This window comes from Camelus ferus, chromosome 20 (genome assembly GCF_009834535.1).
Source record: "Camelus ferus isolate YT-003-E chromosome 20, BCGSAC_Cfer_1.0, whole genome shotgun sequence".
NCBI lineage: Eukaryota > Metazoa > Chordata > Mammalia > Artiodactyla > Camelidae > Camelus > Camelus ferus.
The window spans coordinates 2,909,908-2,933,971 of NC_045715.1; the positions used below are offsets into that span (position 1 = coordinate 2,909,908).

The 24,064-nt window shown below is 49.5% G+C and overlaps 1 protein-coding gene and 1 long non-coding RNA gene across 9 annotated transcripts in view; one reads left to right on the forward strand and one right to left on the reverse strand.

Annotated features, from left to right (window-relative positions):
* Nucleotides 1–5,596, reverse strand: part of ECI2 (enoyl-CoA delta isomerase 2) — a 20,426-nt gene extending 14,830 nt beyond the window's left edge. For 2 of the 4 annotated variants that reach the window (XM_032462427.1, XM_032462428.1), the window contains exons 1-4: nt 5,451–5,583; nt 1,779–1,941; nt 535–633; nt 118–303 (exon numbers count right to left, since the gene is read on the reverse strand). In XM_032462427.1, coding sequence (XP_032318318.1) covers nt 118–303; nt 535–633; nt 1,779–1,941; nt 5,451–5,515 — 513 coding nt within the window. In that variant the 5' untranslated portion in view covers nt 5,516–5,583. Of the gene's footprint in view, nt 1–117; nt 304–534; nt 634–1,778; nt 1,942–5,028; nt 5,169–5,450 lie in introns of those variants that run through there. The other 2 variants (XM_032462429.1, XM_032462430.1) reach the window with 2 other exon arrangements.
* LOC106731123 overlaps nt 5,429–24,064 on the forward strand; it is a 24,698-nt gene continuing 6,062 nt past the window's right edge. Inside the window, exons 1-5 of one of the 5 annotated variants that reach the window (XR_004313355.1) lie at nt 5,451–5,588; nt 12,477–12,654; nt 13,365–13,490; nt 14,880–14,957; nt 19,470–23,709. This is a non-coding gene — a long non-coding RNA (uncharacterized LOC106731123). Of the gene's footprint in view, nt 5,589–12,476; nt 12,655–13,364; nt 13,491–14,455; nt 14,851–14,879; nt 14,958–19,469; nt 23,710–24,064 lie in introns of those variants that run through there. The other 4 variants (XR_004313356.1, XR_004313354.1, XR_004313357.1 and 1 more) reach the window with 4 other exon arrangements.

Below are 24,064 nucleotides of genomic sequence, written 5' to 3' on the forward strand. Positions count from 1 at the left end.
CTGAATGAACCAAAAAAGAGGTGTCACAAAAACAGGAATGTAGCAGGACAGGCTTTGAGTGACCTGGAGAGAGGAGGAAAGGAGCAGCGGGATGAAACCCCGGGCAGGTGATGCTACCTGAGTGGTGATTGCATTTTTTTTGGCGGGCCGGTTGAACGTGATCGTTGTGATGTGGTTCTCAGAGGTCACCACCAGGTCACCTCCCGCTTGTTCCCCGTCCGCTGCAGGCTTCGCCGGGCTGGGGGGCTCGGATGCAGCACTCAGGCTGGACACCAAATCCACGTAGTTCTCCCTGGCAGTTTCCTGGGGAGACACAACAACTTGTTTCAGTCCCTGGTCAACGAAGCAGCAGGCTGAGAAACTCCGTGTGCTAACAAGGAGCCAGCTGCGATGAAGAGAGGAGAGAGGTTCTGGTGCAGCAGAGGGACCTCCAGATCTAGAAGGTGTGCGTGTGACAGCTTAGTCATCAGACGTACCCGACCTCCCCCAGGAGCACAGCAAGTAAAATAAAAGCAGAGTCACCCGTGAACACACCTTGGGCAGACTGCCAAGAGCACTCCACGCGTCCCATTTGGCCTTATTGACCAAGTCCATCATACCTGGTTTGGGCAAATTACACGGTCCCTCGGTGGCCTGAGAAAAGGAGAGGGGCAATTATTGGTCAAACCCCCACGCAAGCTGGAGCCTTGGATATTTACAACCCAGGAAGCGCACATGAGTGTGAGTCCACCGTCCCCTCCTGAGCAGTCTCACAAGGCACATAAGCCGACCTGGGTTCCCCCCTCCTTTGGCCTCTCTTTGATGCTCTTGCTAAAAATGTACAAACAACAGGAAAAAAAGACTAGAGAGACAAAACATGCAACAGGCTATCAGTCCCTAAAGTAAGTTATAACTGCCTGCATGTGAAAGCAATGCAGGATAAGGGTTCAGGGAAAGTATTTAAAAAAGAATCCAAATAGTTCATTAGTCCTACACTGACGACCACAGTCTTCATGCACAATTGAAATATTCAAGCAAACGATCTTCAAAGGTAACTGGCTGACAAACGTGTAGAAAACACAGTATATTCTTAAAGCCTGTTTAAAGGTACTACAAATCACCCACTAATTTCGTGCTGGATCTCTGGTAACTGAGCAACAGAGCTGTAGCTGGGGGAGCACGAGGGGGGCCCTCAGAGCCACTGGCCCTTAGGAAACCTAACTGAAGGCCACGTGCACAGAAAACAAAAAGCAACTAAATTTTACACGTTTGAGGGTAGGGGAGTGAGTGTTTTGAGATGAATAAAACAGGTACTCAATTACTCTTCAGAAAGGGCAACTTACCACTCCGTTTAATAATCACATTTTAAACATTTAAATTTCATGACATAATTAGCTAAGAGGAAAGAGGCTTCGAAAGCCAAAGGCAGCACAGGAGTCTAAGACTTTCCAATGAAAAAGAGGTTAAGAGTCACCCTGCAAGAGTTAACCATCTGAAAACTAGAGGCAACACTGGCCGTCAAACTGCCCCCCACTTCTGATACCAAGTGCAGGATTGAGGGGGCTCCTGAGCTGGGGGTCAAAGAAGGTCTAGATACGTGGTTGTTACACTTTTCAGTCTCTTTTACTCTAAAGTGATCCCGAGGGGCTGCTTTTCGCCTCAACAGTATTTTGAGGTCTATTGTGAGAAACTCTCTAGAGGAAAGGCAGCGACACAAACCCTAGAAACATTCAGGCTGCATTCTAGGAAAACATACAGCACATCGATCTGAGGAACCACCTGCTCAGAACCTCTCTCACCTGCTTATACAGCGCGTAGAGTTTCAGCTTCACTTCGTTTCCCGGGTCCTTCTTCCAGAGTTTCACCTGATGCACTGCGTTCTCCAGGTCCCTCTGGCTGGCCCTCGTTGCTGTCCTGCCCAAGTGCAGGGGCAGCGCCTGGAGGCAGGGGACCTGCAGGGGACTGAAAAGGGGAGCTGGCTTCCCGCCCTCCCACCCTCCACACCAACACACTGCATCTCTCCAGAAACATCCTCCCTCTGCTGGCCCAGCGACCTGCTGAGTGCTTTCCAAAACAGTCCCCAGATAAGGAATCAATACAGAAGCCAAATGCGGTCATTTTTAAATTAAAACAGCAGCAGCAGCTACAATCTGGCGCGGCATTTGTAGCAATTACGATGAAACAGGTAAAAGCACTCAGAAGCTGGAGAGCCCTGTGACTCTGCCCCCGGCACGGAAGAACTGTGAGAGGGGGAGGGGGTGGCCGTGCATTTCTCCTAGAAAAGGCACATCTCAACTGGCTTTGAGACAGGATGGAAGGGGGCATGGCACAGCTACTCAAAGAATGCCACAGCAATTAGCATCAAAATTGTTAAGGATTCAACCCCAATAGGCCTTGAGGCTCAAGATAACGAGAGATTTAACTTACAGTAGACCTTGAGCTTCATGATTCGCCCGCTGTAATATATTAACATGGTGAATAACACACCCAAAGGCGCCATGACAGTGCCAAGGGTAGCCACGAAAGGTCAAAGGGTGGGAAATGGCCAACTTCCTGGGAATCCCAGCTCCTTCCTGAGGCTACTTAGACTGGTCCTTCCACTTATTAGCATATGAAGCCACCAAGCCCATAAAAACTCGCCTGGCAGCTGACCCCCTCTCTCCTGTCTATGGAGTGTGTACCTACTTTTAATCTCAGCACCCAACCCCCACACCTCATGGCTGTCCTCTTGCCTTTCAATGTATCTCTCTGAATAAATCTACCTTTACTCAACTGTGGCTCGCACCTGAATTCTTTCCTGCGCGAAGCCAAGGATCCACACTTGGCGGGGCACGTCCCAGGGACATGGCCCTTCTCATGCCCCACGTCTGTTCTCCTGCATCAGCTTTGGACTTTATGTTTGTCATCACCCCTTGCCTGGAACAGTAGTATCTATCATCTGTTTGGGGGATATGATTTCTTCACTGGCTTATTAAGAGACATTCTCCTGTGTGCTACTAGCTTCTGAAATTATGATAATTCCCATGGTGAATTAGTGTTAAACGAAATATTGGCAAAGACAATCTTGGTCTCTGAGCACAATGTGCCTGCCCCACCCCCCAAACAAAACCTGGATACTGAGACCAGGGGGTAAAGTGCACAGAAAGGATTCAGGCATTTGTGTCCCAAAATCCAGAAACAGTCTCTGCGGTTGAAAACTGAGTCTCCCCACAACCAAGTCCTGAGAGCGCGAGCAGGAGACTAACAAAATAGCTTCTCTGATGCTAAAGCTGTTTGCCGATTCATTCGGATGTAAAATGCTTGCAACCGGTTTTTCTCTCTTATCTGACAAACCCCCATCTCTGCTTCACTTGCTGAAGAGCTTTTTACACTCTCCACTCCCTATGCATTCTTTATCGGGAAGAGCTGTCATTTAACCCAGGAGCTCTATTCCAGAAAGGTGATCACGGGCTGATAGCCTCAAAGAATGAACAGACCCTCCAGGGTTTCTCCGTGATGCCAAGTGGATTCATCCAGAAGCAAGCAGCAGCCCAGAAAACACCGATTGCTGCTGCCTTTCTGTGCCATCCAGTTTTCTATAAAACCTCAGGACACCAACCCCAAGAGGGATTCACGGTCTTTAGCCTGTGACTCTCCTTTGCCTGGCAAAGCAATAAAGCTGCTCTTTTCTCATTTTCCCAAAACTCTGCCTCCAAGTCTCAATTTGGCCATTGGGGTACAGAGGCCAGTTTTTTGGCAACAGTTCCCTTACTGAGTTTAAGATTCATCTCTGTCCAAAACTTTATGCCCTTTCTGGTCCCTTCGGACTTCAATCCTGTGCTAAGCGAACACTAACCAGAGTCAGACAACTAAAATTGCTGTTGTTGATTACATCATTTTTGCACGAAAATTGCTATTACAGACATCATTGTTAACGTGCATCCTCGCTGACGAGCTGATGAACCCTAGAGCCATGGATCACCTGGCCTGAGAGGTGTAAACTAGAGCCAATTAAGATGTGTCACAAGAGGATGAGTAACCCCAACTTCTTTGCTGTTCTCCATAAACAAACGAACAAACAAATCCCTAATGAGAGACCAAGCTGGAGTGGATCTGAGGCTTCTCTCCCACTGGCTTGCTTGGCACCCTGTAACAAATCCTTCCTTTGCTGCAAACACCTGCTGTCAGAGTTTGGCTTTCTGCCCCGTGGGTACACAAGTCCTTTGCTCAGTCACACAGTCACTGATTAACAAAGTATAAACTATTATCAGGTCAATTTCTTTCTCTTTGCTCAGCAAAAATGTGTCTCCTAACACACACACAGATGAAAAGAGGGTGGGATGAAGACACAATCAGTTTTTCAGAACAGATGAGTGGTAGCTGGCATTCCAAACCCAGAGCGCTGCTTTCTTATGGAGAGGTACTGACCTGGGGGAAATCTACCTGCCCTGGATGCTAGTCTGTGAAGCCGGCTGAGCAGACCCACTCAATCCTCACCCTGTGACATTTAACCAGCCAGGTAAAAGCAGAGCAGTAACAGCAAGCACTGCCGAGTAAGAAAGTTTTTAAGCGCACACAGGAAGCAGAGGGGAGGGTAACCTCCACGCACAATAGCGAGGTCACAAGCAAACAACGTACAAAGTCATGACTGTAACAAAGTTAATGGCATCAAAGATGATTAAAATGATACAGCTGCAAATAAGTCACAAATACAGTTACAAGCCTGACAGATGTGTCACCTCCGCTACAATAATGTGACTTTCAAAAAGTATAATGAACTCCAGGTTCAAACCTTGAATTAGTGTGTCATTCGATAAAATTAGTCTATAAGTTTAGTATTAAATAGTTGAGTTAGTTTTTTCGCCCTAAAAGGGAAAAACTCTGCACCCTACACGAATTTGGCACCTGGCAAGTTCCAAGTGGACAACGAAAGGAAAATGCAAAATGTCCATAAAGGCCTAAAAGTGCAAGTTCTCACAAAATATGGTGCAAACTTATTTTAAAATAAATTGATTTTAAAAAATTACAGAACACGACCATTTAATGCATAAAATCGGGAAAATCACTCACAACCAGCACGCGGCGGGGTTTTCTCGTCCCCTGTGCACAGCTCGATTCTGGTGTCAGGGAGCCCGACTGCGCAGCCCACCACCAGCCCTAGAGCAGGACGGTCTCCAGGAAGCTGACGGGTGCACCCGGCCCGGCCACAGGGCGCGCGTTCCCGCGGCGGGCACGAGCCCGCAGGGCGGCTCACTCGCCCCTGCGCTGAGCAAAGCGCTTCCGCGCCTGGCGGCGGGGACCGCGCGCGGGAAGGCCGGGGACCGCGCGCGGGAAGGCCGGACCCCGCCGTCCCGACCCTCCCGGCCCGCGGGAGCGCGAGCGGGAGAAGGACACCTGACGTCGCTCTCTCCTGGAGACCCGAAGACAGACAGGGCCGCGCCCCGCAAGGACGGCAGCGTCCCCCGGCGACCTTGGGCCCGCTGGGAACTCACCTTCCCAGAGCGCCGAAGCACCAGCGCCGCGCCAGCCCGCAGATCACTTGGGCCATTGTGGTCATGGGACGTGGGCAGGTCTTGGGAGCCGGGCCCCAAGTGAAGGCCCGACAACAGGTCCGGGCCGGAAAGTGATAGGTCGGAAAGGGAATGGGCGGGGCCATTGTGGGGCGGGGCCAGCATGCAGGGTGCGATGCCGGGGGGGGGGGGCAGGACGTGATAGGTTGGAGAGGGGCGCGGGGGCGGGGCGGGGCGGGGCGGGGCGGGGCCGGCGCCCAGGCTCTGGAAGCCGTTGTAAGCTACGGGAACCCGCAGGGCGCGGAGGGGATCGGATGGGGCGGGAGATGCTCGCGCGTCCCTCGGGTATCCCAGCGCCTTGAGGCGCCCTGGGAGGAGCGACTTTGTGAGGGAGACACGAGCTCTGCGAAGGCCGGGCTGCCGGAGACGCGCGGCTCTCCCCAGGGCCGGCGGGCTGGCGGGGAGCCCGAGTGGACGGCCCGCATTGGAGGCAGGAGGCCGGGAGACAGCTGAGGGCGAGTGAAAAGCACGTGTCCACCCCGCAAGATGAGCGGGTCTCAGACCTGGTACAGCGCCGGGCATCGGAAGTGCTTTGTCGAACAGTGTAAACCCGTCTTTTCGGGTAGATAATCGGAAAAGGCTGAGTTCTGCCAAAGCATTCAACAAACTGTTTTGCGGAGGAAGGCACCCTGAGGGTTGGAGGGGCCTTTGGCCGTCACCTCGCCCAGGTCCAGGAGGGAAAACCTTAACTGCTTCGAACCGGGTGCCCGGGGCCACTCTGATTTTTTAAGTCAAGGAAGCTGACGCCTGTTCTCCACCTGTAGGGAGCCAGCCTAACTGTAATTCTCTCAGCAACCCTGCAGGGAAAATGGTGTTGCCCTGTTTTGCTGATGTGTAATGTGAGGTCCAAAACTTACCCAAAGACTTGGTAAGTCCTCAGAGTCCCAAGTAGTTTCATGATTCTGTGCTGATGTTCTTTGCGCTCCTCAGGCAGGTCTGAGTAATAGTGTTGGTAGGGGCAAGATCGAAGTCCTGGTAGAACAATTTGGACTCATTCTGTGAACCTTTCTTCAGCTATTACAAGCTGATGGTTGGTAGGCTGAGTTGAGACTCAAAATACGGGGACCCACTCTCAGACTGACCTAAGTAACCCTGGGAGGTAATGGAAATGCTTAGCAAAACTTGCAGCTACTGGAAGATTCACTAGGTTCCAGATGATGAAACACTTCTCATAGGAATATTAATTTAAAAAAACGTCTGACTGGTAAGGATATTTGGATTGTGAAACTTCATAAGTGAACTCTTTCTTCTCGGGCTTATACCTACTGTATTTCACACAGAAAAACGCGATATGGGAAATTTGCTATTTTGGTGAAAGTATCCATTAAAAAATGTAGAAGGAGCGTGTGTCAAGATTTATTTAACTCATTAATTAGGGAAACAGCATGATGGCAGAAAAAAAGAATTTGACAGACTGATTTATACAGTGAGTGTAAAAAAGAATGCAGGACTAGATTGCAGGGTTAGGTATAAAACTAGCTGCTGTCCTTCAGTAAGACAGCCTCTGGGGAATTTTTTTTTCCTATTGGACAAATCAGTTGAATTTCTACTAGCTGTCATGTACTGCAGACCCATTCTCTGCCAGTGTTTGAGTGAGGGAGATGGTTGAGAAGACAGACATTCCTGGCAGAGTTCATCTTGGATCCACCTTTGGTCTATTGTTATCAGGATCCAGGTCATGCCAGTGGAACGTGGTTACTGTGGCCTTGGGTTTGGAGACCAGAGTTGTGTAATGCACCACATGATCGTGAGGATCGTTGTATGGATGCTGAGGAGGTTGGACTCTGTGTAGAGGGCAGTGGAGGCCTACCGAAGATAAAACCCATGTGTCTGGTTCTTCGGTTTTTAGCGCGGTCATATGTGCCCGGGAGTATAACGCTTCTAGGTAGGATTAAGGAATGCAGAAGCCCAGCCAAGACCTCATCTGAAGCTCTAACTGCCACCCTCTTATATGATCAGGTTCTCCCTGTGTTTCTGAAGGCTTTGGCGGGGGGGATGCCCTGGCGGGTTAGATCCTAAGTTAGAGTATTGATTGTAGGAGAAGGGTCTGCCTCAGAGGGGAGTTGATCCTGTTGTGCGTGCAGAGAATCCCACGCACCCCCTTGTGGTCACAGGTGCCCAGGGGTAGCTGTCCCGTGCTGAGATGAATCTTAAGGGCCAGTTATGTCCACTTCACAGTTGTTTTCAGTGTTGGGGCTAAATGTTTATTTGTTAAGATCGCAGAGTAGAATCTCACTGATGACTCTCCGTCAGTCACAGTGATGATTTTAATTTCCAACATGGAAACCATCAGATGCTATTGTTAGGACATGTGAAAAGTCTGCCGCGTTCACACGAGGAACCACTCTGACGCCATCGTTCAGTTAAGAGTGGAAGCTCGAAGCTGGGAAGTGCCCGAAACCCCTCAGTCTCACTGATGTGTCACTTCCGCTGGTTGCCAAGTCACGGTGGTCCTGTCTCCTAAATATTTTTGTCGTCTTTCTCCCCCTTTTCCCTCTACCACTGTCTTCCACACGTGCACATCATGTTTGGTTTGCTGTGCTTGGGCTGCCGTCGCTCGGGGTACTGGAACAGCCACTTTCCAGTTTTGCTGACCTCGGCCCCCATCTGCAGTCCATTCTGGTCCTGCCTCCTGACTGCTTGCCCCACACTGTAAACCTGACACGGTTCTCAGAATTCTCCCCTCGTTTTCCTCTAGGGTTAAAAATCTTATAGGGGGACCTCTGTCTTTTGAACAAATCCAGACTTCTTAGCCTGACCTGTAAGGTCCCCACGACTTGGCCCTGACTGCCAGTGTATGCTTCGCTTGCCCCTGCGCATGAGCCCTCTGTGCCCGGTGAGCTTGGGACGCCCAGTCTCTCTGAAGCTCTGTGTTCTCATGCTCTCTTGGTCCAGGCCCCGTGTCACCTGGGAAGTCCCCTCTGACCCTTGGCTGGGTCTGTCCTCTACTGAGCTCCTGTGATTTCCCCAGGCTTCTCTTTGTCTCAGAGTACCTGTCACTAGGCTATGTGTCTGGTTAGTAATTTGCCGCTTTACTACCCAGGGCACGCCTGGGGGGACGTCTCCCCTTCCAGGAAGCCCCGTGTGCCTTCTCCTGACACACAACTTGACACAGAATGCTCTGTGCGTGTGTGCTGACAGTTTCTATCTAGGCTGTATTTTTCCACATTTGACAATATGTTGTGAGCGCATTGCTACCTGTTTATTAAGTTGTCAGAGGAATCAGCATCAGTGTTTCTGCGCTTTGAAATACTTCGTTTGCCGTGAGTGGTACTCAGGGAGAAAGGATTTCTCTGCTGCTAGGTTCCTGCAGTAAAGCAAACTGGAAAAAGTGGTACCAAGGAGACCGTGCTTTTATTTAACTCTGTAAACTTCCATGGGGAGAATACACTGTCTTTTTTTATTGATCATTGAAGATTATTTGTCCATGTTCCGTGTACTGGATCATAACTGTTCCCTGCGACGTTTCTTGAGATCAGTTAAACCTCTGCTTCTGCTGTGCTTTCTTTCCCAAATTCATCCTTTTTTTTTTTTCCTAGTTAGGCTTTGTGTTATTCCCCTACACAGTCTTATATATTCATGTCAGAGGTATTAGTAATAATGCTCTGGAATCATATGCCTTTGAGTGTTTTTCCTTATTCCCAATTGTAATTTAGAGAAGAAAGACATTTCAGAAGTGAACATTGGCTTCACCGTGTCACCTCTGCCTCAGTTCCCTGTGCCCATGTGACATCTTCACTCGCCCAAGACTGTTGTAACCATGTTTTGAGTGTTGCACAAACATTAGGGCAACCACGTGCTCGCGGATTACTGTTGCTGAAAGATCAGCTCCCGTCCCTGACAGCCAAATAACTCAGAGACCGCGTCTCGGAGCTTAAGAGGCAGCTTTGTTACTTTCCTGGGCAGAGGGGACTCACAGCTAGTGCCTGCCAAACTGGGAACCCGTCTTGGCTGGGGCTTAGTGATTATATAGTGAACAAATTGGGGCATAAAAGGGGATGTTAATTAACCAAAGTCTCTGGTAAATCTTCCTCTGAAATCTTGGCATGTCTGTCCCGTGCCAGGAGGCTGATCTCTATTGATCTCTATCGGATCAGACTCCTCAGGTGCCAGGAGGAACTTCAGAGCGTTCTGGCCATTCTCCTGAGATTATCATCCTGTGACTCCCTTCCTGGGGGAGTGACTCAAAATCCAGACATGACTGTAGATTTCAGTTACCAGAGTAAGGTAAACAGGGGCCTCGGTGGGCCTGGGGCTGGGAGCAGTGTCCCGGCAGTCAGACTTGCTGACCATCTGAAAGCAGATAGTAAGTGCAAGGCCAAGAATGAGTTAGCCTAAGCCTGGCCACTTTATTACTTCTCCTTCACTGCTTCTCAGCTGGCAAAGGAATCTCCCCTAGGCACCGCCTCTGAGAATGATCGGAACTGATAGATACTATTGTGCGTGAAATGACTGTTTTTCCAGTCATCCCAGTTTCTCTTCTTTATACCAGTGCTTTGCTCACAACCTGTCCACATGCATAGAAAAGAACAAGGGCAGTGGCTACTATAAAAAGTCAGGCCAAGTAGGGAGGGTGTAGCTCAGTGGTAGAGCACATGCCTACCATGCACAGGATCCTGGGTTCAGTCCCCTGTACCTCTGTTATAAATAAATATCTAAATAGATAAATACCTAATTACCTCCCCTGCAAAAAAAAAAAAAAAAAAGGCAGCTGAGAAGAGCCACAAAAAATCGTAAGCTGTGTATTCAGCACAATGTTATATAATTTACATTGATTTCAAGGCTTTGGAGGAGGTCAGAGAATGGCACCCATGGCTGAGAGAGCAGAGGGCATCCTTGTCCACTGGCAAAGGTGACCCAGACTGTCCTCTGTGTACAAGAAAGAAGTTAAAAGTTCTATCTTGGGGGAGGGTATAGCTCAGGGGTAGAGCGTGTGCTTCGCACATGCGAGTTCCTGGGTAAGTTCTGTCACTTAACCAGACGTCGATCATTTCTACCTTTTTTTCTTTATTCCTGAAGTTCCGTGTTCCCCTCTGAGAACATTCTCCTCCAGCCTTGACTTCCTTCAGTAATGTCTCTTAGAGCAAACGTGCTGGCAGTGAATTCTTTCATTTTCCTTCTGTGAATACCCATGCTTTACCTTAACCACTGAAGGATGTTTTCCCTGGATGTAGAATTCCGAGTTGGGGCTTCTTTCGGCACTTGGAAGGTTTTGCTCCAGCGCTGTCATGGTTTCTGAGGAGGAACCCTTTGTTTCCCCTAGCGTCTGTGATGTGTGGATTACTGGTCCCCTACGCGGGTGGAGCGCATCATTTTGCTATGGTTGCTTTCAAGATTCTTTCTTAGTTTTTGGTTTTCATTGTCTTTTGTGTAACATGGGTTTGTTCTAGTTTTGTTTTTTTTTTTTGGTTTTTTTTGAGCTTATCTTGTTTGGGGCTCACTGAACTTCTTGAATCTATAAATTTTTGTCTTTTACCAAATTTGAGGGGTTTTTAGTCATTATTTCTTCAAATGTTTTGACAGTCACAGTATCTTTGTCTTCTTCAGGGATCCAGTGATGGGGGTTTTGCCCCACAGGTCCTCGTGACTGTGTGTGCTTCAGTCCTTTTTCCGTCTGTTCTTCAGGCTGAATAATCCCTGCCGATCCGTCTTCGAGTTCACGGGCACTTTTCTCTGTCATCTCTGCTCCGCTGCTGAGCCTCCCCGATACTCCCCCCACCCCAGACATTCTGTTTTTCAGTTCTGAAATGTCCGTTTGGCTCTTCCTTATGGTTTCTCCTCCTCTGCTGACAATTTATTTTCATTTCAGAAGCACTCACATTTACTTCATAGAGGAAGGTTACAACGGTTGCTTCAAATCATCGATTTCTGTTGGTTTTATTTGACACTGCCTCATGTATTTGGTCTGCATTGGACCTCTTGGATTTTCTCTGGTCCTGATGCACTCTGCTGGACTCCCCCACCCTCACTGCCCAGTCCTGCGTCGGGCAGTCCTGTACTTGACAATGCCATGTCTGAGGTATGTCTTGGCTTCTCAGCTAGGCTATTAGATCTTTGTTGATTAGTTAGGACTAATGATTCATTTTAGACCGCCTCCTTCAACAGTGTCTTTGATCTTGCTGGACAATTTGAATTAAAGTGAAGGGAGTGGGCTCATTGACAGAAAAGTCACACGTCCAGCCCAGCCAGTGTGCTACTTTATTATTCTGTGATTATTATCTCAAATAACTCTCTTCATTGTAAGCACCTGTGGAATTTCAGGGAAGAGATGTGGTACACGTTCCATGTCGCCCTATATCTTCAGCCCAATTATAGTTGCAGGCAGCTCTCATAAGTATAATTCTGTACTTTGCAGAGACTCCATGGATACCCAGGCCAGTTGGAATTAACACATTAGAGTGTTGTCAATCACAGGAAGCTGAGACAAAGCATTTACTAACATGACTGATGTGCAAGGAATGGCCTGCCATTCATCTACCACGGTCACCTGCTTCATTAAGATACTGGCAGCATTTAGCAAGGCCAGAAAATTGACTGATTAGTTGGTTGGTCAAGTGAGTCATTCCTTCCTTCGGCAGACATTTTTTGATCATTTATTATGTGTCTGGCATAGCAGAGGATGCTGTTGTAGTGTGGTTGAAGCTTCTGGGCAGAGCCGTGGGCGCCCACCAAGTGACCACCTTGTTGGGGAGAAGCTGTGGAAAGGCAGGTGTCCACTCTTTGTGCTGAGGCAGAGAAGAGAGGATGAGACTCCAGCAGAACCGGTCCAGGAAGCCACCAGGGAGGGAGGGTCTCAGGACCCATGTTTGCTAAAACAGCATCAATAGGAGTTCAGTAACTCTTAAGTTCAGTTACTTTAGTTCAGCAGTGTCAGTAAGCCACAATGTGCCACATATTTTATCCAAAATTGCCACAGAGGTAGGTACAACTATTTTTGTTATTTCACAGATCAAGAAATTGAAGCACAGAGAGCCTGAAAGCTTGCCCTAAGTCCCCCGGCTAGTAAGTGGCTGATCGAGCTGGAAGCTCCAACTCTCAACCACGGCGTTCTCTCGCTGATTCCTCTGCTGGTGGTCAGAGAGCCAGGGACATGGATAATGGTGAACACATACCCACAGAGTTTCAGGTAAGCCATACTTTTTTCTAAAGTCAGAAAATACAAATATTGTGTCCAAAGTCAAACACCTTATTATTTTAATCCAGGTGAATCTAATCCATGTTAAATTGAATTTGGATAAATGAATTTGATATAAATAGAAAAGGACTTGGGGGAAGGTATAGCTTAAGTGGTAGAGCGCATGTTTAGCATGTATGAGGCCCTGGGTTCAACCCCCAGTACTTCCTCTAAAAATAAATAAACCTAATTACCCACCCCCAACCAAAAAAAAAAAAAAATCCTAAATGGAAAAGGATTAAAGATTAGAGAGGTATGATGGAAAATTCACAGGAAAATGTATTTAAGAGTCTAAGACCATCTGACATTAATATGTGGAGATTCTTATTAAAGGATCAGATGAAATTAATGAATTGTAATTATCATTGATTTTTAAAATTATGATAAAATACACATGACATAAAATTTACCTTGTTAACCATTTTTAGTACAAGATTCAGTGGTTTCAGGTTCAGTCACATCATTGTGTATCCAGTCACCAAAATTCTTTTCATCTAACAAAAGGGAAACTCTGTGCCCACTAAGCAGTAACTCCTCACTCTTTCCCCCCCGGCCCCTGGCAGCCACTGTTCTGCTCTCTGTCTCTGTGAATTTGACTGCTCTAGGCACCTCATTTGAGTGGAATCATAGCATATCTGTCTTTTTCAATTGGATTGCTGCAGGAAGATGGAGCATGAGCGCGTGGCCTTGGCCCTAGCCCCAGGCGGTCCCTGGGATGCAGCCTGTCGAGTCGGGGTCCTTGGCGTCGCACAGAAAAGAATTCAAGAGCGAGCCATAGCTGAGTGAAGGTAGATTTATCTCTCTATAGACAGAGTCCAGGCTGTCTCAAAAGGCAAGAACGAGAGGCACAAGGTGGCCCCGGAACATGCAGTCCTCGAGGAAAGAGAGACTGGCCGCCGGTCTGGGACTTGTTGGTTTTGATGGGCTCAGGAATTTCATGTGCTAATGAGTGGGAGGATTATTCCAACTGTACGTGGGCAGAGATTTCCAGGAATCGGGCCCCGCCTGCTTTCTGGCCTTTCAGGATCAGCCTGGAAACTGTCATGGCGCCTGTGGGTGTGCCATGAGGCTCAAGGTCCACTGGAAGTCACATCTTCCACCGTCTTGGTTCTAACCAGTGTACGTCCTATCTTCGGTTGCTGTGTCATCCCTTCAGTGGTGCTGCCCCTTCCCCTTCGCTCCTGTCTCAGGGTTCTGTCTCTTACCGTGATGTCCTCAGGTTTGTCCATATTGTAGCGGTGTCAGAATTTCCTTCCTTTTCAACGCTGAACAATAGTCCGTTGTATGTATACACAGCATTTGTTTAACCATTCATCTGTTGATGGACATTTGGGTTGCTTCCACCTTTTTTGGCTACGTGGATAGTGTTTGAATATAAGTGTGCGCTACTGTCAGTTCTTCTGGGCACATGCCCAGTTGTTGATTTTTTGGGGGGTGGGGCGAAGGTAATTAGGTATATTTATTTATTTATTTTTTAATGGAGGTACTGGGGATTGAACCACTGAGCTGTACCCTCCCTCACCAGTTGTTGATCATTTTTAACCAATATTCTCCAAATACTTGTGAATCTCTCAGAAGATAAGCTGTATGTTGTAATAAAGAAGAAGAATAGGTTATTTCTGCAAATTTTCTCAGGAAACAGAATCTCCCTTGGTTCACAAATTATATGAGCTAGCTTTCCATTTCCTTTTTTAACTTTTTTAAGAATTGAAGTATAGTAGTTGTACCGTATTGGCTTTCCATTTTCTCCTAGAAAAGTATAAGACTAGAAAGTAAGTGCCCTTCATTGAACCAACTGGTAGCTGTTACCGCGGGCCCGTAACTTTCGCCCCAGAGCACGTCAGGAGGCCATAAGCACCTTCCTGCTCTGGTGGGCGTCCCACCAGAGTGAAGACATTCAGCCGGAAGACATGCTGCCGCCTTGATTATCAATTCTTAGTTACACACAGGAGCACCATCCAGACCGCTGGTGGAGCACACCCCCTCAGGCCACAGGCCGGAAGCAGCGTGGCCACTGCCTGCCTTCGTTTGGGAATGAAGGGACCAGAAAAACCCTCTGCTATCCTGAAATTTCCATTTCTTTTCAATAAAAAGAATCAATTTGAAAGGAGAGACCACCTTCTTCTGCAGGTCTTAGGAGAGTAGGGGAATCTTTTTTTTCCCATTTCTTTCTTCAGGAAGAGGCTCGAGGTGATCACTGATCCTCGCACACGTTTATTTACCCTGTGAAGGAAAAGCCACGCTGGTCTAACAAGGTAACTCACAAGTCTAGGAATGTGAAGGAGAGGCTGGGCTGGGCTAGCAAGATAACTTACAAATCTAAGTATCGGAATACTGATCTGAGTTCTGCTGGACTAACTCTTGAATCTGAGTTAATTAGTGTTGGTTTGCTGTTCATGTTTTTTGCTAGCCAGCTGGATTTTCAAAGATATATATCTGGCTTTGGAATGTTGGTTTGCTGCCTCCCTGCCTCCACTTTTGTGGTAATGATGCTGCTAAAGCTGTTCCATGCCTATTGGCCAAATACCCCAAGCTTGTACTTTACCCTATAAAACCTCATGTGCACATCTTGGAGGCGCTCAGAGCTTCGGAGCAGAAGCCCCTCTGAGCCCGCTGGCGTGATACATCTGAGTGCTCCAACCCTCCGAGTGGTGCTTGTTTCTTGGCTGGCCTGTCGTTTCCGTAACAACCCTGGAAAGGGCAGCCCCCGAGAGCCTGGCTTGGCAGACCGAGCTGGCTTGACCTCTGTTTGTCCCTTTCCCAGGGGCTCTGAGGTAACAAACATCCCCGCACAACCAAGCTTCTTTAGAAGCACTGTGGTGGCCCCAGGGCCAGGTGCCTTGTGAGACAGTAAATGCTTGTTCATTGTGCAAAGCGCCTGGTTGTTTGGATCAGCAAATAGCAAGGATCTACTCGTGCTGGCAGACTCGGGAGAGCTAGGTTTGGGAGCCACCGTTGTGGGCTGGAGTGGTCGGGAGTGGGGAACTTAGGAACGTGGGGAGATGGAGACACATGGCAGGCAGGGAGAGGTGCTCTATCTTCAGAACGTATTTTGCCTTCTTCCTTTGATGGGCCAGAGCCGGTGTTACACAGCAAACAGCAGGCCTTTAGAGGGGCAGGAGGCACTGAGTGTGACAGACACAGCGTATACATCTTCCTTGGGAACGCCATGGAAGGTGGAGAGCTCCAGACCGCGTGTCTGCATGCTCAGGCCAGTCACGGTAGCTGTTCTCCTGCTCTCTGTACGTCCCCTGCTCGACCAGGGCCTGCCCCACCTACACCTGCTCACCTCACACCTTCCTACAGCTCGCCCCAGACCCCAGCTAGTGCCTGTTCTAATCAGAGGAGGGGGTGAGGGGCGTGCCCTTCTGCTGCTTTCCCTGGTAACAAATTGAGACGGCACGCAAGGGGGCAGGGCACAGCCATGCAAGGAATGCCACAGCAGTTAACAGCAAAATAGTGAAGGATTCAACCCCTAGAAGGCCTTGAGATGAAGAGATTTAACTTCTAGCAGACCTTGAGCTTCATTATACGCCCACTGTAATATTAACATGGTGAATGATATGCAGCCCCGAGGCTAGCCGCAAAAGGTCAAAGGGTGGGAAATGGCCAGCTTTCTGGGAATCCCAGCCCCTTCCCCAGGCTACTTAGACTGGTCCTTATTAGCATATGAAGCCACCAAGCCCATAAAAACCAGCAACATGGCAGCTCGTGGCCGCCCTTTTCACTCCCTCCCCTTCGGAGAGGGCCCACACTCTGTCTGTGGAGTGTGTACCTTCTTTCACCTTAACCTGAGCACCCAACTCCCACAGCGCTTTCCTTGCCTTTCTCTTGCCTCACACTCTGTGCAGTGTGTGTCTCTCTAAATAAATCTACCTTAACCCGACCATGGCTCACACTTGAATTCTTTCCTGCGTGAAGCCAAGGACCCACACTTGGAGGGGCGCGTCCCAGAGGCTCAAGCAGGACCTGGGACTCGGCCCTCCTCACACCCCACATCCGTCTTCCTGTATCAAAATGAGGCAACCAGACATCAGTTCCCCCTATGACTGCTCACTGCCCCCCACCCCCAGGAGCCAAGACTGCGGCCCTGTGCTGCCCGGCTCCCTGTGGGGAGTTGCTCCAGGACCGAGCTTCAGACTTGTCGGCTCCTCCATCCACTAAGCTATGGGTGTCCCAGTGGGCCCAGTGGACTCGCAGGTGTCCTTATAAGAGGGAGGCAGGAGTCTGGAATTGTTTCATTGTCCGGCTCTCTCCCCTCTTTGCTGCTCAGCCCTGTGAACTTGAGCTGCCTGGGGCTCCCTGGACCCCAGCTCTGTCCCCTCAGCTCAGAGAGACCACGGGGCTCCCACCGGTCCCCCCTCGCTGTGCCAGGCTCTGGGACTTTCTCAGGGCGGGGCTGTGGGTCACTGCAGGCATCCCTTTGTTTGCTTCCCGTCTCTCTGGGGTGGCTGCCCTGTGCTGCCCGTTACCCAGTGTCTGAAAGCCACTGGTTCGTGTATTTCGTCTGTTTTTCCCAGTTGTAAGTCTGGTCTTACTCCGTCTTGTCGGGAAGTAGACGTCTTCCTTTTCTTCCCACAAACCATTTTTAATTGAGTGGCTGAGCTGTAAGTTATTTAGGAAGCCACTGTTGTTTGTGATTGCTGAAAGGCTTTCATCCTATTGTTTGACTTTTGGGCTGAGATTTAGTTTTTTTTTGTTTGTTTGTTTGTTTTTTTTTTTGCATAAGCAAGTCTGTGAGACTGGCGTGCAGCCACACCCTTGCGGCTTGCATGCTGATTTCCTTACACACGACTGGCTCACGGGGAAGCAGCACCGGAAACCAGTCCCATGCTGCCACCATCCTCCGGAGAGATGGAACCAGCCTACACGCTGCCCACGTGTAACTCATTTGGATGCTGAGTCTTCCTCAAAATCACTTCTTCTCTTGCCTCTTTTATGTTATCTTCTTTGGTACGAACCTCCTCATGTTGGTGGGACCCTCCATCATTAAGAGTTCCAGAATTAAATAACACCTGACACTTTGAAAAGATTAATATTCAGACCATTCCATTAGTCTTGATTAATTTGGGCTCCTTCTGGATTTGGCACTCCCCAGACTCTGTTGCTTCTTGAAATTCTCCTCTTTAATTAACTCATTGCCACTCTTGGACCAAAATATTTATCTAGTTAAAAAAGAATACTAGTTTGCATTGATATTCCCTGTGTCAATCTTAGTGCTCACAGATACATTTTTTTAAGGTTTTCTTTTGGGGGGAGGGGGTTAGGTTTATTTATTTATTTTTAGAGGAGGTGCTGGGGATGGAACCCAGGACCCTGTGCGTGCTGAGCATGTGCTCTGCCACTTGAGCTCTACCCTCCCCGCTCAGAAATCATTTGAAACTCAGTTCTACTGTGGGTGGGGCCGCAGAAGTTTCTATCAACAGACAAAAAGTTACGCCCTGTCTGGTGAGGCATTGTTACCGGGCCAGGATTCCGCCTGGAACTCTGTTCCTTTGAGATGAGTTGTTCTTTCCAGGCTCCCGGGTCTGGGTGGGCCTGTTCCACCACCACCGAGACCTGCTCATTCAGTGGGAAGACACCAAGCTCAGACTCACGGCTGCACGTGCAGCGTCATCGTTCCTAGGTGGGAACTCGTGTATTTAGTATCATCTATACACAGGTCTCGCTTAAAGGGAGCGAATTCATGAGAGAAGGAATTTTGTTTGTTTTCAACCATGGAGCCTCCAGCCTCCAGATCTGGTGTAAAATTTACAGCTGGAAGAGTGGAAGTTGCTTCAGGAAATCTTGTTTTTCTTTTTTCACCCGTAGGATTATCTCTAGAGACAGACACACAGTATAGATAATTGGGTAGGAAGATCCAAGCACGTCTGGTCAGATCAGAGCCCCATTGGGCCTTTTGACTCGAATGCTAGGCTTCCACCATGAACCGATTGGCTGTTCATACCAGGTAACAGTGGCCCACGTGCCCAGTGTTGCTGTGAGTCGTTCCTTCTAAAATGCTTACCTACTCTGTGTTCAGTCGGTTCTCTGTTCATCGTACGCACGTATTGAAGGATGTTAAATCACGTGGTGATAGAAGTCTAAGAGCGCGCTCAGTCCTTCTGTAGGTGGGAAGGTTAGAGCCAGAGGCGGGGAGGGGCTGGTCTGAGGACACGGCTGCCATGACTGGAGCCAGAGCAGGACCTCGTTCAAGTACACTGATCACTCAGCCAGTGACTTTCCTCAATTAAATAAGAAATAGGAGTGCTGCTCTGCATGAACGTATGTGGGTGTGTGTGTGTGTGTGGACGGGCTGGGGAAGCAGGGAGAGGGAGGAGACATGTAGAAATTAGTCAAACAGTCTTTGTTATTTTTTTAGTACATTTAAAAAAAAATTGAAGTGTAGTCAGTTTACGGTATTGTATCAATTTCTGGTGCCCAGCATCATGTTTCAGTCATACGTATACATACATGTATTTGTTTTCATATTTTTTTCATTATAGGTTATTACAAGATATGGAATATAGTTAGTTCCCTGTGGTCTACAGTATAAACTTGCTGTTTATCTATTATGTATGTATATATTAGTATCTGCAAACCTCCAATCCCCAATTTATCCCATCCTTCCCCCTCACCGCCCCCGGTAACCATAAGTTTGTTTTCTGTGTCTGTGAGTCTGTTTCTGTTTTGTAAATAAGTTCATTTGTCTTTTTTACAATTTTAATTCCACATATAAGTGATCTCATATTGTATTTTTCTTTCTCTTTCTGGCTTACATCACTTAGAATGACCATCTCCAGGTCCATCCATGTTGCTACAAATGGCATTAAAACAGTCTTTGAAATATGAACTAGCGGAGTGAGACAGCATCATCGCCGTGGGTTTGGTTGATGGTCTAGACACCTGATTTCAAAATGAAACACACAAAAGAAAAACTCTGCACGTGTTCTTCAAAACCCTTGATAGTGAGGCCTAACCTCATAGTCATCACATTTCATTTCTGTGTGAAAATGTGTACTCAGAGCTGTGAAGGAATAAAAAAGTACACGTTTATAGCCCCTGAGCTCTCAGTAGGTGCTCTGGACCAAATGTCTGTGCCTCCCCAGACTCCTGTGTTGAAACCTGACCCCCGATGCAGTGGTCTTTGGAGGTTGGGCCTTCAGGGGGTGATTAGGTCGAGGATGCAGCCCTCGTGAAAGCTACAACAGGCCAAGACCAGGTCTGTCTGCGCCCAGAGCTTCATCTCCAGGGTGTGCACACAACAGGCGACCCACAGTTGCATGAGTGACCACGTGAGCGTTTGTCTTGGCCCCATCGCTCTTCAAGGGTGAAGCTCCTCCCCCTTCTGCCAAGCAAGGACATGGTGAGAAGATGGCTGTCTGACCAGGAGGCAAGTCCTCTGCAGACACCAGATCTGCCAGGTCTTGATGGGACTCCAGTCTCCAGGGCTGTGAGAAGTAAATGTCTGTCATGTAGCCACGCAGCCCCCTCATCCTGGTGTGCACACCACTCCTCCGTCTAAAATTCCTTCCTGCCCCCTTGTCGAAGCCCCAGGGTTTTCACCCACTGAAGTATCGCCCCGGTACTTTCTCTGACGTGCCCTCCAGTCCCTGAATTCACATCATGTCTACGAGGCTGTGAGGCTCTTGGGGGTGGAAGACGGTGCTTCGTGATGTCCTGGTCTCAGTTCCTCACGTGCCGTTTCGTCTGGGTCGTGAGTAGCGTTGTGTTTCTTTCCTGTTTTCCTTGATGCCTTGTGTTGTGCTGTGTACTGATTAGGACCTCGGTAAAAAGAAGGATAAGACGTTATTCATCTAGGAGAGCGTTTGCCCACTCATCCTGCTACAGAGACACTGCAGAGTCAGTGACATGGAACCCCACCCAGGGGACCCAGTTACCAAAATAGGGTGCCATTTAGCAGCTAATATACTACAGTGAGCATAAAATGAAGCTCAGAGTCTGCTGAGGTCAAGCCTCCTACCATCCTGGGCCTCGAGGCCCACGGGAGTGGGATCTCCCGCCGTCTTGGTGCTAACCAGTTTATGTCCTGTTCGCAATGGCTGTGTCATTCTTTTAATGGTTGTGCCCTGCTCAGAGAACGGGTCACCTGGTGCCCCAGGCTCTCCTGTGGGAGACAAGGAGAGGCGCAGAGAGGGGGGCCAGCTGCGGGCTGAGAACTGGGCAGCAGGACGTGCAGGCCTGCACGTGGCTTCACCCTTGAAGAGCGATGGGGCCGAGACGGACGCTCACGTGGTCACTCATGCAACGGTGGGTCGCCTGTTGTGTGCACACCCTGGAGATGAAGCTCTGGGCGCAGACAGACCCGGTCTTGGCCTGTTGTAGCTTTCGGGAAGGGGAAGGAGGCCGACCTGGATGAAGTAAGCACACACCTCAGTGTGAATTCCAGGCCTTGGAGGAGGGGTGGCTGCAGGGGTGGAGGCGAGAGGAATGGCTGAAGTAGCAGCTTCTGCCCAAGGCTCGTGGTGTGAACTGTGGCGGCGGCTGCTTTTGCCTGAGCGCCCCGCGGCGGCCCACGCCGGGGAGCGCTCACTCCGGGGCGCTGTGGAGCGTGTGTTTGTCGTAAATGCCCAGCGTTTGTGTGAGTGATGGATCCCAGGCTGAGAAAGGACCTTGGTGTCTTCGATCTGATACCCATCCTCCAGGCGGGATCTACCGCATCCCTAACGGTGTCACGTTCTCTGAGTACGGCCTCTCGGGACAAGGCCAGCAAGTTGGGATAGATACCTGGCTGTGCAAAGGCCATCTGAGAAGAGAGAAGGAACACGTGAGCCCAGATCAGGCCCGAGGGTGCCTGGGACAGTGGGGGAATGCACATTCAGAAAACGAACCGCTCTAAAGCGGGGGTGTCACTGCCTTTCAGGAACGCCAAGGGGAGGCCACGCAAGTGGATCAAGGGACACCTGGGGTCTAACAAACTCTCTGCTGCCCTGAAATTCCTACCCGGGTGTTTAATTGACATGATGTATTCAAACCGGTTCTACGCTGTGGGGTAGTTGTTTTCGATCCCACTAGATGCCAAGGTGGCATGACATACCTGAGGCCAAGAGCAGAAGCAGCACCGTCACCGCGGCCAAAATAAAGGTCAGTGCTTTTGTGACCAAAGCCTGCAGACGGACGTCGCAGAAGTCCCTCTGCTGCCACCTAGTGGTGGCGGCGTGAATACGACTGCCCAGAGGTACAGTCTGTGAACACCTAGTTTTGATCCACATCCGTCTTTCCAAAAGGAAGCCTGTAGTCCTCTCCTAATGCTCTGTCTTGACCAAAACTAACAATCATTTTTTACTTCAAGAATTCTTATGCATGTTTAAAACCAGCACCATAAGATATTAAATTACCACTTTCAAGAACCTAAAAGCTTTGTCAGCAATTCAGGGACTAGACAGAAGATGAATTTAACAGCAGTCTCTAAAAACGCTGCTGTATTTATCTAAAAAAATTATGCCTCTGGTTCTTGAGCACTTAAATTCCTTTATACCCCTGGGTATAGCCATCTGAAGGCTAGGGGCTGTGGAACTTGGTCCCCAGTTGGTTGTCTAGCTTTTTCTGGGTGGTGTCTGAAAGGATTTTAAAGAGTGATTGCAATTCTGATGTCTGTGTGATGTTTCCCGTTATGAGGGAGAATAAAGGGAAAGGACCGTGGCTGTGTCGTGTTAATCTCTGTCTGTTGTTCCAGTATGGCCGCGTCACAGTAGGTGCTGGTTACATGCTGATGAGTGTGGGAGGGGCCCTTGTCGGTGGTCCGAGGGGATCAGAACTTTCTGGTACTGTCTCTCCCTACCATTTTCTGGAGTGAAATGCTGCCTAGTTGGAAGCCCTGCCTCTCACAGGTGGACTGAGGTGGGCACAGAGGGTGGAGAAGGGGCACTGAGAGCCTGAGGTGGGCTGCCCAGCCTTTCCCCCCTTTCCTTCTGCTCCACAAAGTGACAGGTTCTGGAGGCCATGCAGGATGTGGGGCAGCAGCGGCTGACTGCAGGTCCTGGGGGCAAACAACTCAGATGGTGCTGCTGACGACAAGACGAGTGTGCCTGGGCCCCTGGGTCCTCACCTTAGGGTTTGGAAATGTGGGGCTCAGGCTGGGCCTCTGGGTCCTCACCTCAGGGTTTGGAAATGGCACTGATGTGCCACAAGGAAGGGCAAGAAATGCTGAAAGCTTCTGTACCCAGCCCTCAGGCTCTGACTGATGGTCCGTAAGTCCTTGCTGGCTGGACCCCTGGACCCTTGGGTCTGCTCTGTCCCTGCCTTTTCCGAGTCTCTCTGCAGAGTCTTTCTCATATGATCTCATTTAACTTGAGTTGGCCAGAGTCAGATTCCAGGCTTGTAACCAAGAGAACCCAAATCAACCCCACTTCAACCCTATGCAGTGCAGCTCCCGGAAGATTCCAGATCCCCGAGCCTGGCTGAGAACCCTCTCTCCTCGGTTGGTCTCAGCGGGCCGCGAACGGCTTTTATGGCCCTGATGCCCAGCACCATCTCTGCCTCGTGATTGGCGTGTGATACGTGCTTGTTACGTCCCTTCACTAAGAATAAACAGAGCAGTCGGGGAGGCGCAGTTTCCCAGGAATAGATACTTTCCACCATTTTTAATTAGAATCTTTAAACAATGTATACACTCTCTGCTGTAAGCAGCCCAACCTGAGCAGGGTTCAGCCCTTTCTCGATGACTTATGCAGCCCCCGCGGTTGCTCTGCGCTGGCGTGCAGTTCCGCCCTCAGCACCCCCTGAAGGGCTTTGTCCTCCGCTGGGTCTGCAGCCTCTCTCCTGTTGCTGCTGTATTAGCCCTTAGTTGTCAATGTTCCTTTGCTGTGTTATTTCACGTTTTTATGGAAAGCCTGGGTGGGTATCAGAGATGCAGAGATGTGGCCACGGCTGCTTTCTGTAGGAGAGCACCATCTGGGGAGGGGCCAGGCAGGTGACCAGGAACTCAGAATAGGCAGAGATGTTCCGCCGGGAGCACGTGTGCAGGGCTCGCCATCCAGACAGGCGGTCAGAGGAAGTTTCCTGAAGGTGAGCCTTGTATCCAGGGAAGGGCTTTCTGGACTTGGGTGGTGGTCGGTGTCCGGGGACGCCTCCCTTCCTCCTGGATTGGCTTCAGCTCTGGGGCTCTCCGGGTGCTGCTGTGTTCACGGAGTGCTCCTCCCTGCCCCCCCCCCTGAGTCCTGCTGTCATGGGTGGGCTGAGTGGAGCCCCATCTCCTTGACCGCAAGTCAAGGAGGGCGCCCTGAGAGTCCTCCCCCGTCTGGAACATTTGAATTGTCCCTGGGAGAAAGTCTCTTCCTGGAGGTCAGAGCAGCAAGATGACGCCCCTGTTTCTTGCCCTGAGAAGCTTCACGGCCGTGGGGGGAGCATGGGGCTACCAAAG